The sequence below is a fragment of the Echiichthys vipera genome, assembly GCF_963691815.1.
Source record: "Echiichthys vipera genome assembly, chromosome: 14".
Classification (NCBI taxonomy): Eukaryota; Metazoa; Chordata; class Actinopteri; order Perciformes; family Trachinidae; genus Echiichthys; species Echiichthys vipera.
In genome coordinates, this window is record NC_139839.1 from 19,007,241 (window position 1) to 19,024,732 (window position 17,492).

The 17,492-nt window shown below is 41.6% G+C and overlaps 1 protein-coding gene across 10 annotated transcripts in view; it reads right to left on the minus strand.

Moving 5' to 3' along the window:
* msi2b (musashi RNA-binding protein 2b) overlaps positions 1–17,492 on the minus strand; it is a 251,582-nt gene that overhangs the window by 99,847 nt on the left and 134,243 nt on the right. For all 10 annotated transcript variants that reach the window (XM_083927062.1, XM_083927054.1, XM_083927058.1 and 7 more), the window contains exon 7: positions 6,829–6,877. In XM_083927062.1, coding sequence (XP_083783188.1) covers positions 6,829–6,877 — 49 coding nt within the window. The remainder of the gene's footprint in view (positions 1–6,828; positions 6,878–17,492) is intronic.

Below are 17,492 nucleotides of genomic sequence, written 5' to 3' on the forward strand. Positions count from 1 at the left end.
AAGTTTTGTTCAAATAGGTTTGATTCTCTTGTAAAAAACAGCAGCGGAGCCATTTGCTTAGATAGAGGGATTAAAGAATTGGTTAACTTTTCTTCAGCTGGTGGAAATTCATCTGCGAAGTTGCGGCATCTTTTAAGCGTAAATGACCCTGCTCGCTCTCTTGCCTGAACAAAAGAAGGCATTATCAAACCTCACTCTCAGCAGTGCTAGATCCATTTGGTAAACAGCCTGTGTCCTACAGTAGTAATCAGAGGGTATTTTTGAGGGATTTGCAGGCTGGCCAGGAGGCATCCGCTGGAGTGATCTCTAATTGCTAGAAGCGGAGGCCTAGACTGCCTGGCGCTCTTTTGAAGCCATCGGCAGCAGCTTCCAGTCATAGGAGCCAGCAGGGGGAGGCTTCCCACTGAGGCACTCCTTTTTCTTTATTTCCTTCCCTTTTTCTCCCTCACCATGGCTTCATTCTACTTTTCTTGTGCTCGGTTCCTGTTCTTTCCATTCTCTTCTTTTTCTTCCCATTTCTTCTCTAACTGTATTTGTTCCCTTTTTCCCCCTCCTCTCCCACTCAGTCAATGAGCCAGCAATCACTTTGCAGACAGACATCCTTTGCTCAGTCGGCCATGTTCAATCCCTAGCACCAGTGGCTGATGAGGCATTGTGGTGACGTCAAACACCAGGGCATTTCAAGGGAGCAACAGTTAACCTGTGGAGGCGCAGCTCTGCTTCCCAGGTTACAGGACTCATACTGGCAGTCGTTGTATAAAATAATGAATGTAATATGCCAAAGAGATGAAAGATAATGAGGCCAATTATTTTTTTCTTCTCACCCAGTGAGGCAGGAGAGGCAAATTTATGTCAAATAGTTGGTGCATAATGACACCTAATACTGCTAAAGTCTTTGTTACTGTTTGAGCTTGTGTATCCTGGAGCAAAGACTTTTGCTCTATAAAGCGTAGTTTTGAAGTTGTGACAAACACACAAAACACCAAAACTACTAAATAATAATATGATATTGTTAGAAAGTTGGACTGTCTTGCATATTCATAGGCATGGGCATGTTGTCCACATTGCTTATGCAGGGGCTGTAAAATCCACCTATGAAATGAACAAAGACACACAAATCAAAAGAAACTGCACACTGTCGTCCACACACACACATTCTCAAAGAGACACAACCAGTTTTCGGTTGTTTGGAAAGCAGCTCGCTCAGTGTGACATTGACTCCTCGGTGCCAATTCCACACTGGGAGCTGCACTTGCTAGCTTTGCTGCCAATCCAGGTAAAGAGATTACAGACACACACAATGCAGTCTTCTGTTCGTCTGCCAAGAAGAAAACCAGCCCTTTAAGCCCATAGAAAAAAAAGAGCTATACACAAATTCACACAGCCTTGGCCCCGTCCTTATACAAAACCCAGAATCCCCTTCTTCTCCAGGAACGTGGCTTCTAATATGGGCCTTGCTCATTCGGATCTCTCATACAAAGCAGCCTTGTGACTAGAACAATTCAGCCTCCACTTCTTTATCCTGGTCCACAACACTGTTGCACATTACTATTACTTGCATCATTCAAAAAATAAGGAATTTGGCTTACGATCAGTCACACAGTCATTATAAAGCTACAGTACACTAATGGGTGCTGTCTGTTTACAAACTATTTTAAAATAATATGAAAGAAAGTTACACTAGGATTTCATCATCTTTCTTAATGGTGCAATTAAAAAGGTGAAAGAGACATGAGTGTCACACGAAATAGATATAGGTGGCACCTTCAATATTTTAACTCAAAGCAATTAAAAGTCCTGCGCACGACACTGGGAACATTAATATAGCAGTAAACAAATATTTGGTAAAAAATTATTGCAGTAATGGCGTCCTGAGCAGAGAATGAAGTCACACTGGTCCCTCCCTTTCGTCTTCATGTCCCGCTGACTGGCTGATCCCGGCTGAACTGCACACTGTGGACTGCCGAAGTGTGGCTTCTGCAGGAGAGCAGTGCAACATTACCGCTGATGAGCGCCGCTCTATCCTGTGGAAGCCAGGTCTCCCCGGTGAGTGTGATCTGACCATGGACTAGTCTTGCATTTCCAGACCACAACTATCACCACTGTCTCAACAACGCCTTGCCAGTGCTGGAAAAAAGTATGGCGGCACGAGTTAACAAGGGATAAAACTCGCATTTCTTTAAACTAATCCCAATCCTCTTGGCAGACGGTGCCCTTGCAAAATAGATAGTGGAGATAGTGGGAAGGAGCGACAATTCCAACTTCACCAAGTCAGACTAACCATGGAGCTAAGACTCTGTTAGCACTGTAACCGTGCTGTTATTGCTCCCCATTTCTTCCACTCTGCCTCCCTTCGAAATTCTCTAAACACTGCAGTCCTCCGTATGAACGCTGATTTCAATGCCCGGCCTGGGCAGTGCAGAGCTGTGACGAGTATGCTATGCAGTGGGAGCACTATAGCCTTTCAAGGTTCAAAATGCTTTATTTGTCATGTGCACAAAAGTTACGTGGGAGGTCGTTGGCGAGGAAAACTTTGCTTATTAAATACGTATAAAAAGTTACAAGCCAGAAATGTCATAATCAAAAATAATAGCAGTGTTAGCCAACACCATTTCAGCTAAATCTGTGTCCAGTCATTCTGGGCCCAGACTCTGAATACCAACCAAACTCTGGTGAGAGCCATGTGGAGGCAATCCCAGCACTTCATTTTGTTCTGTGTTTTATGTAAAGCATCTTTAACCAAAAAACTTGATTAAAAACAATACAGGGATGACACTGATTTACAGCAGCACAGATTTTTGCAGAGCATGAATCAAACAGTCACTGTGGCATGCAGTTTCGACCCAATTAATCAGCTACTTATAACTGTAAGAGTGTAATTTAGCTTTGGGATTGCAATGCACTGATCTGCATTGTATATACTTATCTTTGTGGATTTGAGAGAAATACGTGTGATACCAGGAAGCTGCTTGTGAATAATTGAATCAGAGGAAGTGTATATCTATACTACATATTTCCCCTTGAAAAGGTCCTGTGTGGATAATGTGTGTGGAATTACGCTAGAGAGAGAGAGCTGTGTTGATGAAGAGAGTGGTAATGTGGTGGAGAATGGATAATTATGGTGTGGCAGAGTAGCACTTAATGAAGGATGCGTGTGAGTAGCGAGACAAAGAATTCATCTATCATTTACTGTACCTTTAACTTACAAATTAAGCCCTAATGCTTTGGCCCGATAACGATAGTTGCCACTCCGCCACTCTTTCATCACAGTCTCTATCCCCTCCTCTTAGAGATGCCATTTGTCTAACCTCAGCAACACTCTCCTTGGCACTACCAATTGTGTTTGACAGTAAAATCACATTTTAGATCATAAATCAAATGTCAGCCTGCAGGACGGGAGAAGCAAAACAGATGACAGAATGATTTTGACTCAGGGCTATTCCAAAAGCTTTTATTTCCCACCCATGTAACCCCTCCTGTCATGGTGACGTTGGTGGGAATGACAACGTATATGTAACCTGTGACTGCTGTGCTCATGGCCTTTGTCTCAGGACATGACTTGTGTTTTGGAGCACACACTGTAATCTGGAGCTCCTGCACTGCTGAATGAACCACCTACAGTAGAACTAAAATAATCTAAAAAATCTACAAAATACAAATATACACATTCCTGATTTTCTCTTTTCCGTCACAAAATGAGTTTCAGGAGAGGAAGGGAAGGTTGAAGGGAGGCGGTGTGGTGGGGACACTGCAGCAGAACATGGAACAATAGGCGCCCTCTAGCATCAACCTCTGGACAGCCCAAGCTGCTCACCAAAGACACTGAACTCACCCACAATGAACTGCTGCAGTGGGAAGGGAGGCTTTAGAGAGTTCAATTTCCAACACAATTGGCCGTATTCTACTCCTTTAAATGCCAAGGAGATGGTGTGCAACGTGTGCCTTTGTGAGGAGCTTTGCTTACAGCGAGTGTCCTCTAGCAGGAGAGACAGAGAGAGAAAGACAAGGGAAATGGAGAGATGGCAAAGACAGGCGGGGTGGGGTGATGGTGTGGGAAAAGAAATAGTGAAACTGTGTAAATGAAAAGGAAAAGAGAATAAGACTGAATGACTGGGCAAGATAGAGAGCAAAAAAAAAAGTAAAGAGAAAATGAGAAGGGTAGAGAATGTCTCCTCTGGCTGTTGTTTCGCCAGCCTTGTAGGGACCGTCTCAAGGACAATGCTGCTACTAGTGGAGTGTGACGTTTGTCCTCTATTCGATTTGCCACAGTCCAAAAGAAAACACACTTACAACCAAGTGTCAATCATGCATCTCATACACAATAAACCTTTCCAGTCAACATATAATGCATTATCGTCATATACAATACAGCCTCTATCTAAAAGAAAAGCTTAATGGAAAAATAAAAAGCCACTGAGATAGCATTCAAATTATGTGATGACATTGTGTGCCACAGCAGGCCTAACAAGAGATCGCATTTAATGTCTATGAATTTTACCTCAAATATAGGGTCCTTTCTTCTTTGAAGGAATACTTTTAGTTTGAACACACCTCCATAATGTACTGTTAGTATTTAGGTGCTTCTCTACAGCATATTTCATTTTCTTGTAGTAAATATTAAAAATGCTCACTTCATTGGAAAAAAATAACCACTAGACTTGGAATTTAAGGTTGTTGTTGGGCTTAAAGGTTTGGGGCAGAGCAGATTTAAAATTTGGAAATTACAGTGTGTCTGTGTCGCAGGTAGGAATTGGTTGTTAGAAATATGCTCTTTCCTGCAGAGCTTTGCTAAGCATCACAGGTGCTAAGTGAACAGTTGTTTTCAGGACTTGCAATTTTGGAATAGGCACCATGGATTTTACAAGAATTGTATTGTGCAACATTTGGATTGTTGAATACAGAATGTGTTTGTTTTTTTTCATCTATTGCAGTGCTGCAGAAAAATCCAGAATTATTTTTTCATGAATCAATCTGTAAGATAAAAATGAACACAGGTGGGAAATTGATTCGGACTGCCGGGCTGCCAGATGCCCATTACTGGATATGCAGGCGGCGGTAGAGTGGCCCAGGCATTGGTTTCACTGATAATATATTCAATGTCCTTTCCTTTGTGGTCACGGGGCAGCTGAGCCATTAATATTACACAATCACACCAATGGCTCTGATCAATTATTTAATTTCTCTTATGGCTCTGTAACATTCAATTCATCTGGAAGAACTAATACCTTTTCAAGATGAAAGCAGCAAATATCCACTGTTTCAAACTCACAACTGGAACAAAATTTCTTAATGCTAGTTAGAGGAAAGAACAAGCAACAGCAGAAAGCACTGCACCTGCCTCCTGCCTCAGTGTCACACTCAATATAAATACGTCCGCTGTCATCAGAAAAATTGCCAAGGAGGCTCTTTCTCCATCATTGTCTTCATTTGAAGGGCATTTTGCTGCCCAAAGGCAAATGCCTAACACACTCCCCGAGCGTGGCGCCCATCTCCTTTCACAGAGGGCTGGCAGTGCAGCAGACAGGAGAGAGAGAGAGAGAGAGAGAGAGAGAGAGAGAGAGAGAGAGAGAGAGAGAGAGACAGAGAGAGAGAGAGAGAGAGAGAGAGAGAGAGAGAGAGAGAGAGAGAGAGAAAAGGAGCGAGAAAAAAGCCTTCGTCTCAAAGCAGACCTCACACTGGGTTCTGTCACTACAGATCAAAATCCCCTCAAAGCCATAGATCACTTCCACTACAGTTCATATGTTCCACACTTAGAAACTGTTTACCAGACTCAAAGAGTTCGTCTGCACAGCGTATACACACACGCACGCGGGATACACACACAGATACAGATACAGATACAGTAGGAGAAGAAAGTGAGAGAGTTAGCACCAAAAAAACAATACAGCCTCCGGTCTGAGCCAACTGCACTTAAACATTTATACAGGTTGAGGAGATGAGTCGTTTGCTGCAAACAAATGTTTATATCTGTTTGGCAAAACAGTGCTCGGCCCAGTTCCCTGAGATGGTATGATGCCAGCTCTGCCTACAAGTGAGCTGACTGGTGTGACAAACAGAGAAGTGTCTGCTCCTTTCTCTTGTGGAAATACCTGTCAGTGCCTGTCGACTGTTCGCGCACACAATGATACATACACACATACGCAGCCGGGGACAGTCTTTCTTCTAAAACTTCCTCTAACGTACCTATGAGAGGATTCATAGTCAATAACAGCCATCGCGCAGGGCTCCGGATAAGTGACAGCCCTATATGTGCTTACGGGCTGTTAAGTCAGGCCTGTAAGCGTGCAGCTGGGCTTAAATACACACCACTGCATTGTGGTGCAGGGAGGAAACCTGTCTTTGGAAAGTCCTCTGCATGAGAGAGAAACGTCCCCTCATCTCAGATAAGGAGCCGATGAGAGATAGCGATAAAGTCAGTGCTTCTCCTGGGCCTTATCTGATGCAGTTATCTGACTGCACAGCACCCACCATCTTACAATCTTTACACCCTTTAAGCACCTCTCTGAAACACTCACACCATCATCATCGCACACACGCACACACACACACACACACAGACACACACACACACACACACACCCACACACACACACACACACACACACACACACACACACATACACACGCTGAAACATTCTAAACACCGAACCAGCTTATTGATTACTTTGACACGCTTCCATTGTTGAGCAGATGGTACACCTAATATCATGTAAGATTGGAACTGTTCTGTGTTATCTCATGGGGAAAGGACATAAAATGACTATTTTCTCACCTTTCAGAAAGACACCAAAAAAATAGGAGAAATGACAGCAGACACTGCGCACTTACCTCTATGTCTGTTCGTAGTCTTATCAAACATAAGCATGGCATCATCAACCTGGAAGACATAAGGAAAAGCACTGACATTAGCTTAATCTTTTCAGCAAGTACCTCACGTCACCTTCACCCCATTGAACCACATCTCATTCTTCTCACTGTAATTATTCTTAAAATATATATTCTCCCTGCTTTACACTTATTCCTTTCTAAGCACCTCTCTCCTACATAATCACTCAACGGTTATAGGATTATTGCCAGGTTATCATTTCTCTTTTCTCTCTGTAGCTCATAATTTTAATGATATTCTCATCATCTGGATTAGATGTGGCAAAGATGTGAAAAGTGGCAATAGGAGAGAAAATTAACAATGATGACAAGCAGTGGAAGAAGGGAGATCTGTGCGGACAATATGTTTATTTTGATGAACACCAGTGTCCGGTCTCGGGAAGAGTGACAGATAGACACATTACACAAAGCGAGCGAGAGACAAATGGGATGCTTTCCTCATCTCACAGCCACAGCGGCAGCAGCATCCACCATAATATCATCCCTCATCATGTCCAATAAAGCCACACACAGACAGACAGCATTTTTTTTTCTTCACACATCCCTGAAAAACAGATCTCTAGACACACACTGCTGTCTATAACTCTGACGAAATGCTTAAAAAACAGAGTGAGGCATGCTCATTTAGCCTGTGATTTTGTTTGGGGAGAAATAAAAAAAAGGGGGGAAGAAAGCAGCAGCAGCAGACAGAAACAAAGAGGGAACACTCTGCACCATTCAGTCTCTGGTTATGGTCTCTAGGTAAGTGTTACGGTGTACTGAGGAGGCTTGATGCTGTGCAGGGGGGGAAAGATGTGCACATAAGCACGCGTCTGTTTTTCACGGGAGGGTGACGAAGCTTCGGGAGGAGATGGGGAGACAAGAATAGGGGTCTCACTCAAGCCTAACTGTCTGATTGGATAAAGAGAAGTGCCTGGCAGCCAGGCAGACTAGCGCTGGCACACTGTTCATGTCACCCTCTTGCCACACATTTGGCACACAAGACGTTGGCACAGCTTTTAGGGCCTGGTTACTCACTGCACGGCTCACAGGCCACATGCGGCTCCCAGGCCCTTTATTTAAACCTCCCCAATATATTTCCAAAATGGCAAATATAGCTTGCAACAAATAAACAATATATGAGGTGTACCTAGATTTAATGCATTTCAACCAATTATTATGTGGACAGAGTATTGTTACCCATTGCAAGAGTTCACATAAGGGAAGTGAGTGGGGAATAGGAGTCTACAGGTGGATGCCAGCATACAGGTGGGGACTTATCAAATCCTACATTGAGTCGCAGCAGAAAGGTTTGCAACTAAACTTCCTAAAGCCCAGCAGGAAAAAAGTATGACGTGCAGTCTATTTGAAGTTTACCGGTAAAAATCTGAAGGCCAGAAAAATTAATCACTTGCCCAACAACTACTGTTGCTTGCACTTCATCACAACCACAAACAAAAGCATTAATTCCCCCAAACTGTTTCCTCTGTTGACAAAAATAAAATAAAAGGAAAAATAATGAAGTTTGCTCTGTCTCCGACAAATGTGCTATCTGATGGCTGCGTGGTGAGCAAATAGGTAAAAGTAGTGTACACGTAAACAGCTCCTAAGCATTATCACCTGCAGGAACAGCTTTATAAACAGACATTTATAATGTCACGTAGCCCAACCTTATGTCTCCTGCCAGGTGATCTAATGAAAATCGCATTAAAGTGAGAGGAAGAGGGATAACTGAAATTTGTAGTGCTGTGGCTTGTGATTTCATTACTTGACTTTGAAGAACACAGAGTAACTTATGGATTTTTGTTCTCTCCAGTACAGTAATTCCCAATTTATAATAAGTGCCTAGCCAGATAAGCCAGGTAATAAATTTGTCCTGGAGTTAATTGTGAGATTTTTTTTTTTGGGGGGGGGGGGGGGGGGGGGGGGGGGGCTGGAATTCTGCTCCTTAGTTCAGAAACCGCTCATAATATGTCTCCACATCTGACAGTGTTAAAGCTCCAATGCAGAGCAGATGATGGAATGGCATGTTTACCAACTATGGTAAAATGTTTAATTTGACAAGTGTGGTTGACAGCCTGTGATCATTTACACGGGAGACAGAAATTTATAGCATTTGACTTCTGTCATCTAATACTGGAACGGCAAAGAGAGTTGACAATAACGGCCAGTAGAGAATATTCTGTTTTCTTAAAGACGCATAGAAATGGAGGTGCTTTTCTTGAAATTCAACTGTTATGACAGAGTGATTAGCGACAATATTGTGAAGTCTACTCTGTTATTTAGTGGCGAGATGAAATTCATCGAATTGTAAAATGATACTAAAAACAACCAGCAAATACAATGGACACTATTTATGACTTCTGTACCAGTGTGTAATAAGTTTGTTTTGTTAGATAGCTAACTATAATCACTAAACCAAGGCAAACAAGTGAGCGCATGAAATCTGACTGGCTTAAATGATTAAAAAAACGTATCATCAGACATCAACTGCCATAAGCTCTTGATGCAACATGACATTCAAATATCTGCACTCTGATATTGATAGCATTGCTACTGTAAAGCCATTTAGTGCCTGAGAGCGGAAATATGGTTACTTTGTAAGTGAAGTCTATTAAAGGAAGTGTATTATATAAATGTGTGAACTGTGTTGTTGTGACATTATTAGAGGAGGACCATCCTGTCAACGATACCCATACAACAAACAACATAGATTCCCAGTGAAGCACAGATGGGCACTTTAACAAAGAATGTGCACATCATGTGAGAGTCACACTTCAGCAGGTCATACAATACAGTCTTCCCTTCTCTCTCTCACTCTCTCTCTGCCACTTGCAGAGTCTATAGAACCATCTCCCGTGCTTCAGGGCTTTTCAATGTAGTTATTCAAGCAGAACACAACTGTGCCTCCATCTGATAGAAGGTTAAGGACCTCTTCACTGCTCACAAAAAAAGCCCGCCACACAGAGGTGAGGCCAGGCTCACCTCAGGGAAGAAATCTTTCTCTGTCCTCCTCCTCCTTCTCTTTCACTCTTCCTTTTCTCCTGGCTCGGTGAAAAGAAAGGTTCAAAGGATAATGGCTGTCTTATCACTATGTAAAAGGGGAATGGGAACTCCAGCGAAGTGCCTGGCCTTTTGTGACAATGAAGAAAAGAGCAAAAGTCTATTTCACTGTGGTATATGCACTGGAACAGTCCATGACCACTTAAAAAAGAGAAGACTGCTGGAAGACAGTTGGGGGGCAAGAAGGCGGGGCAGCTCTTTAACTAAACCTGCACCAAACACATCTGAAACAAATAACCTCCTCTTTAAAAAAGCGCTGACAGTTGTTTTGATCCCATTTTGTTAATTTAGTTCAGCAGGTATTAGATTGTATATCCATTAAATAAACACGTAATAATATTCTTATTTTTTTACCGACTATTTTGTATAGATCTTTCACACTGTATACATTCATTAAATGCAACCTGATTCATATTTTTTAATGTTTAAATGTGGAATAATGCGAGCCTGTACAGTGCTGGCCTCATATAATAGCAAGAGTGATGACAGTAGGAGTAGTAGTAGCAACAGTGACACTATCAGTAGAAGTGGTAGTGGAAGTACCAATTTAAACTTTTTCAGTACTGGCAGGCAGTGAATTCTGTGAAAGTCGGTGGGTTTGTAAGTGAGTGAGAGTTTGAGTTGAATGAGGAAGACATACTATTATTTCAGATAGTCTTTAAAGTGTCTTGGAATAAAGCTTTTTCAGCTTGGTATCACTTCATGCTACTAAATATTATATATGCTATACTGTATATTATTACTTGAGCAAACAACTGATCAACAGATTATCTATAGTCTCCAAAGTTGCTTTTAAAGCTGGTTGGAATGATAAGTAGTGTCCCTGCATTGGAGTGGAACAGACATCAAACTGTTTAGTGAGGTCATTAGACCAGTTCAAGAGACAATGGTGACAAAACAGCATATATAAACATGACAGCTGCTCTGACCATCCTGCTGTGCTGATTTGAATGGGAATTCTATGTCTATGGATCCTGCAGTATTAACGTCACTTTGGAGGATTTACACACTCTTCCTTTGTAAACTAAAAGGTACTCTGGTTCCTGGTTTTAGTCTTTGTTGCACTGCAGTGTCAGTTATATTAGTTTCCTATGTTGTGAACACTGAAGGTAACAGACTTGAGTTAGCAAGCTGCATTTCAAAATAATATTTAAAAAATGTAACAATTTGGTTGTTGGCATTTGTATATAGTAATGGGCACACTAAGGCCTCCAAATGATGTAAAGCAGTTCAGTGGCACACTTGTGATGACTCCAGATGGATCCTGTGACTGGACATTTCCTATATGCTTGTGTCGCAAGTCAAATGGTACCTGGTTTAAGAGGAATTTGATGACTAGAGAACATGTGAGCCTTACAGGAAATCCTGATAGATTCGAGTAAATCAGTGCATGTGGTCTTTCAAAAGGAGCAACGTGACAGTGAAGCTCTATATCACTCTGGTCTACAACCTATGAAAAAAAGACTTCCTGTCATATGGCATGAGACCTAATTCTATACCAGGTGCAACCTCTTTGTCTGTATCAATCTATATGTTTGAACAAACTCACAAAAAAACATGATTATCCAAAAAAGGGTTGCTGAATGATGAATTATGTATCAAAGGACAAAGGCATCAATAAAGGCTAATGTGCTCTGTTTTTGGACAGGAAAACAGAGAGGGTGCCAGGTGACAGGGAGAGATTTAAGAGCTCTGGAAATGAATTATGACAGCGATTTAGAAAGGTGTCAAATGCCCATTTACATTCAGCTCACGGCTGAAGGCTAGCACAGAAGCATTCCTGCAATTTGGGGTTGACACTGATATTGATCATATCTGATGCCAAAGGAACGGAGTCCTGAGCCACAGATAGTGACCTGTGACCCAGTTGTGCCCATCCTTTTGTTGAGGCTTTGGGTTTAGCGCTGGTTGTATTAGGTGCACAGAGGTTTCTTTCTTGCCATCATTCATTACACCTGCTGTGAACTTCACTTTTATCCAGGTGGAAAGAATTGCACTGTGTGTAGTTATCAGACAATTTTGGTGTCAGTTTTGGTGTCAAGGATTACTGGGATTTGTGCTCACACTGCCAACACCAAGGAACCACCAATGATAATCATTCAATCGGTAAAAAATAAATACATCAACCAACACTGTAGAAGACGAATGACATGTTGTTTAAGCTGTTAGAAAAGAAAACGTACAATGGTTTGGGAATAGTACCTGGTTGCATTGTAGTTGGTTTATATGTCGGGGTCATAGTCATTGGTTAAAAAGGGACACAAGGGAGTACGGGCATCACCGTTTTAAATGAAGGCATTTTGTAATTATAATTCAAATTATTTATATTTAATATTCAAATACCTAATTTAATAGGATGTAGCCATGAGAGTAGTTTAAAAGCTCTTTTATAATGAAAAAAGATGTACCTTGTGTTGCGTAATTTAGCTTTTGAATTTTATTGATTGATAATATGGTCAATTATTGATAAAGGAAGACTTGGTCCAACTCTAATGAGAACATACTGATTAACTGTCAGTTTAGCTAAAGATTTTGTATTGCATACTTCTATCACAGTGCACAGACAAAATCCTACTTGGACAAGGTTGGACAATTAAACTTAAAATCAAGGAGCAGAATTACTCATACTGATCAACATTACACTCATTAAATTGTCAATAAACTCATTAGACTTTCTTCTTCAAAATGTGACTTCAACAGGATATATAAAAGCAATAACCACAGAGATGTATTTTGGATTTGGCCAGCAGCTGTTGCCCAATATACAGACGGACAGATGCACAGATAACGTGCAGTAGGATCACTTTCTATGAGATTTCTCCATTTCAAAAATTGTTACATAGTGTATATTCAAAAGATACTTGTGGGATCCCACCTCAGATGGATTTATTAAAAACATTTAAAAGGGCTCTTAGGCTATAAATAATACAAAATAATGCCGGGGGCATCAGATAAACAAGATTTTCTACCGGCACAACCCAAACCTCAAGAGTCACAATGAATACTGAACCACTTTGAACCACTTCTGTCCCGATATATTAAGTAGAATACCATATTAGTAGAGAGAGTAGAGAGACCAATGTTTAACTGGAGGACCCGGTTTTAAGCCCCCTTGTTGGCAAGCATCCGTTTTCCTTAAGTGTCTCTGAGTGAGCGACTGAATCCCTGCCTTCTTAAGGGCAGTAGTCTGAAGCTGAACCTGCATCACAGCCTCACTGTGGCAAGATAAAGGGGGTAAAAAAAAATCCCTACAGGGATCGATGAAGTATCACATTATTATCATCATCATTACCATCATGAGAGATATGGGTCACGTTCAAGGAGAAAACTCAGCTGGCACTGCCCCTTCATCAACACTCCCTTTGCAGTGTAGAGCATCTAATATTCTATTACAGTGATGGCAATTAACAGAGAAATGATAGCGACCCAGTGACAATGGACAAATTTGTGACAACCCTTTCAATTGTTCTTTTGTAGAGGAAATCTATATCATTGTCTAGGAACGTTGAGCTGCAATGTGCTGCATCCACGCTTGAGCGCTTTTACAAGTGGTGGTTTAACGAGGAGCAGAGGGCAAAATTTTAGCTCCCTATAAGCTTTTGCAATTACACAAGAGGGCAAAAGGGACACTGTTCTTAAGCACAAGCCTAGATGGACGAGCACATTTTTTTAGGTCCTCAGCAGAGGCCAAGAAAAGGAATAATGGATGAGTGGCAACCCTCAGCAGAAGTGATAAAAATGCACAACACACACACGCCCACACACACAGAGATAAAGGACAGTGATAATATTGATATTATTATTATTATTATTAATAATAATAATAATAATAATAATAAATAATATGTGTGGATAAGGTCTGACTCCATCCGAATATGTGTGTACTCCACCCACCACAAATCCAAATTCAATATTTTCTCCAATCCGCATGTGCATGGACATTTCACTCCGCTCCCCTCTACCAGTCCCAGTATGAGTGTTTTCTGCGCTCTGTGCGCCAATCCCACGGAAGAAAGCCAAACTCTGTTCATCTGTTCACGTGAATGTTCACTTGTCATCTCCACGGGGCGGTCCATGTAAAGTATCCATTTAAGCAGCAAAACTAAAACCCACAGTTATAAACATGAAGCTTCTTAAATAATCAACAAAGCTTCCGTTCTTGGTGCGTAAATGTGCACACAACTTTCTTTATGGAGACTCCGACAAACTTTTTCATTTTCCTTTCAAATTTTTTTCAGCTCCATTTTATTTTTCTACTATGTCACTATGTGAGCGAAGCGGAGTGTGATCGGGAGCGAGTGGGGAGCACAAGTGTGAGGATTTTCCATGAAGCACAGTGCAGAATTATTTAGATCATCGCCTATACCTCCCGCTCCAATTTCGCTCCTGTACCTCTCAGCCCATAAGTTGGAAGCTTGCCGGAGCTTGTCTGTGTATTATTGCAGTGCAGAAGACCATGGAGCTGGACGGAGCCCCTCACGACGGGCACCGTTCATTTGATTGTATTTATACAATGCAGATTTGTTGTGGTTTTGAGTGGTGAGCAATGAGTGGAGTGGGATGAAATCTAGTTGAGCAATGCGATACTGAGCAGAGCCATATTGAGCCAATCAGCTTAGAGCAGTTTTGCGCTGGGGAGCGGGGGGAATGAAGAGCAGGATACTACGCTAACATATCCGCTGTTAATCAGAATGTTGTTTTTTAAGAACCCACCCACCCATCACAACTATATAGCGTGAAGAGGCTCTTATCCGTCCACCCCATTTTTATTTCTTACAGTAAATATATTTTAGTTTCTAATAGCACACCTGGATGATTCACCTGGTTTGTAACGAATATTTTTTGACAAATGAATGAATGATGATTTTAAAACAATGTTGCTTTTATTATCATTTTTTGGACAGTTGATACTATCGACAGATGAAACCAGGGGAGTCATAATGACTCATCAATTTGAATTACTAATGCAGAGTCACATATTTGAGGAATGTCCGCAAATCGTAACCAACACATAGTACAGTGTATCTGGTATGATTACACTATGACTGTAACCCTGTATAGCAACACAGAGGGAATGAGTTTGGATGCTTCACGTCAACAAGTCATCTATATTTTATACCTAATTACTGACAAATGAAAGCAACCGAAAAGCATGATCCAAGTGTTTTTCAGCAGTCATCTGACAGAATTTTGTGCGTACGTAATTATTAATGATATACACCATGGGCTGAATGTCAACACTTATTCCAGTAACTTCCCTTCATGTTGACATTAACAAAATGGCTTGAGAGGAACACTTGAGGAAGACAATTCCTCAAATCTGTCAGGATTACATATTTATGGAGGTCCCCTGCTCAGTATCCAAGGAGGTCGCTATGGTGATACAAACTGATGTATATTCAAACAATGAACTTTGTGTGTCAAAGAATGCCTCAGAGCATTGTTGAAATGGTTGGTACAGATCCTACCACAGCGCTCTGTGCAGCTTTCAGATCAGCAAATACACAATTAAAAAGGCAGTCATGCTGAGGCCACTTTAATCAATGTACTGTTACAAAGAAATGTAATGAAAGGATGATGGAGTGATGCCTTCAGGAGGCTGCTATATTGTTAGGGCAGACCATAACATTGTTGTGGCAAAGCAATATTTTATTAGCACATCTCTAGTTATGCACAAGCCAGACTCAAAGCAACAAAAAAGCCTTTAAAACCAAAATAAAAAATAAATAAATCATATTTATACACCCTCTTCCAGTCCTTATTTCTGGCATATACTAGTTTTTGTCTACTATACTCTTAAGGGCAGAATTAGTAGGATTTGCCAAAAAAATATGAAATAATCCCTCTCAAACATCACTTATGGCCCACTAGAAGTGTGTGGCAGTGTTTGTGCCTGCAGTGACCCCCCCTACCTGTGTTTGGGGCATTTTGGAGAATCAGCTTTTGGGCGCTGGATGTGCTGGCCCCAGCCAGTGTGCAGGGTTTGAAGGGTTGAAGGCAGGACTATATAAAAACATAGCAACCATGTGCCATATCGTAAGCATGGAAGCTACGAAAACAGCAGACACAGCGCCGAAAAAAAACAGTGTCTGGGTTAGCTTTAAGCCACGGGTGGTTGTAGTCACTTACTTACCTGCAGGTAGACAAGTACACCGCTATTGAGTCACTGCCGTATCAATCTCTATAAATACATTCTGCATAGGAATGTAGAATCTGTGGGCAACGGGACCAGATTTGGGCAGCGGAAGCAGTCTGGTTTCCATTTGTAGTCCTAGTAGTATTGACCCGATTAAGTTTGAGCAGGCTGAAGGCATTGGCTGTCATGCAATCATAGACACCATTGGCTACATTGTCTGAGGATGATTTACCTTTTTCTTATTATCTATGCACATTGATTTAAAGATATCTGTTTAAAGAGACACCGTCTCTCAACTCCGATTCCATTCTTGTGTCTCAAATTGCTAATATGACCGGAAACAACGACTTGTTCCAGATACTGCATACACCGGAAAGCTAAAAACATTAGACATACTGTCTTCAGACGGATAGCAAATGGGTTTCACGAATGCCGCCGTATGTGATGCTGCAGGTGGTACACTGGGCTGAGTTCAGGGAATCACCGTCAGGAGGTGTGCGCTTCTGGTGTCGTTTGTTTTCAAACCGCAAATCGTACTCCTTTCTCATGCCTTTAAGTAATGCAAAGTTCAAGTTATATCTGTGTTATAAAGCTTATTGTATAATTTGAGAAAAAAAAGCCTGAACCTTTCATATAGCATAACCACATGACGTGATGTTTTGCTAGTTTAAAACTGCCACTTTGACCCTTTAACAAAACAGGAAACCATTCATAAGGTTCTTCCTTCCTATATGAATGGGACTTCAGTATCTTATAGGGTCTGGCCTTACGTTTGGCCTCACAGAGGCATGTCCACACAGTTGAGCTCAGTATGCTTGAGGAAGTAGGCCTTGGCCTCGTCCATCACTCTGCCTGTCTTCCTTTGCCAAGCTGCAGGGAGCTACCCATTATGGAGTCATTTTATTAATAGGGCCCCTTTCCTCTCTGCCACACTCTTGCAGAGTGCCTCCTCATTCTGTCAGAATGGAGTATGCCTGCGAGCCACCTCCATGAAACTGCTGCACCGGGGCCCTCCCTCATTCTCCCATGTGAAAGCTCAGGCTGGGAAATATTGTGCTTTCAAGCTAAAATAGTATTTGGAGAGGTGAGCAATCCCTAAGTCCTAGAGCAAACAGTTTAACATTGAGGATAATTTAAAATTATGTCCTTCTTCCTGGTAAACCAATCAGATTTCTCTTTTAGTTCACACACATACGCACAAACGTACACATACATGAAACACATTTTACATAATCTGCCCCTTCTTCCCTCCTCTTTGCTAATGTAAATATAACTACAAGCAGCATTGAGAGGAGGACAGAAAGGGGTAAGAGGATGAAATGTTTGGTGAGACTGTGTGAAAACAAGATGTTGAGGATTAGAGGGATGCCTGGGAAGAGGTTTGTTTAAATGGGCAAATGGGTTGAATGTGTAAGGAAGTCGCAGAGGA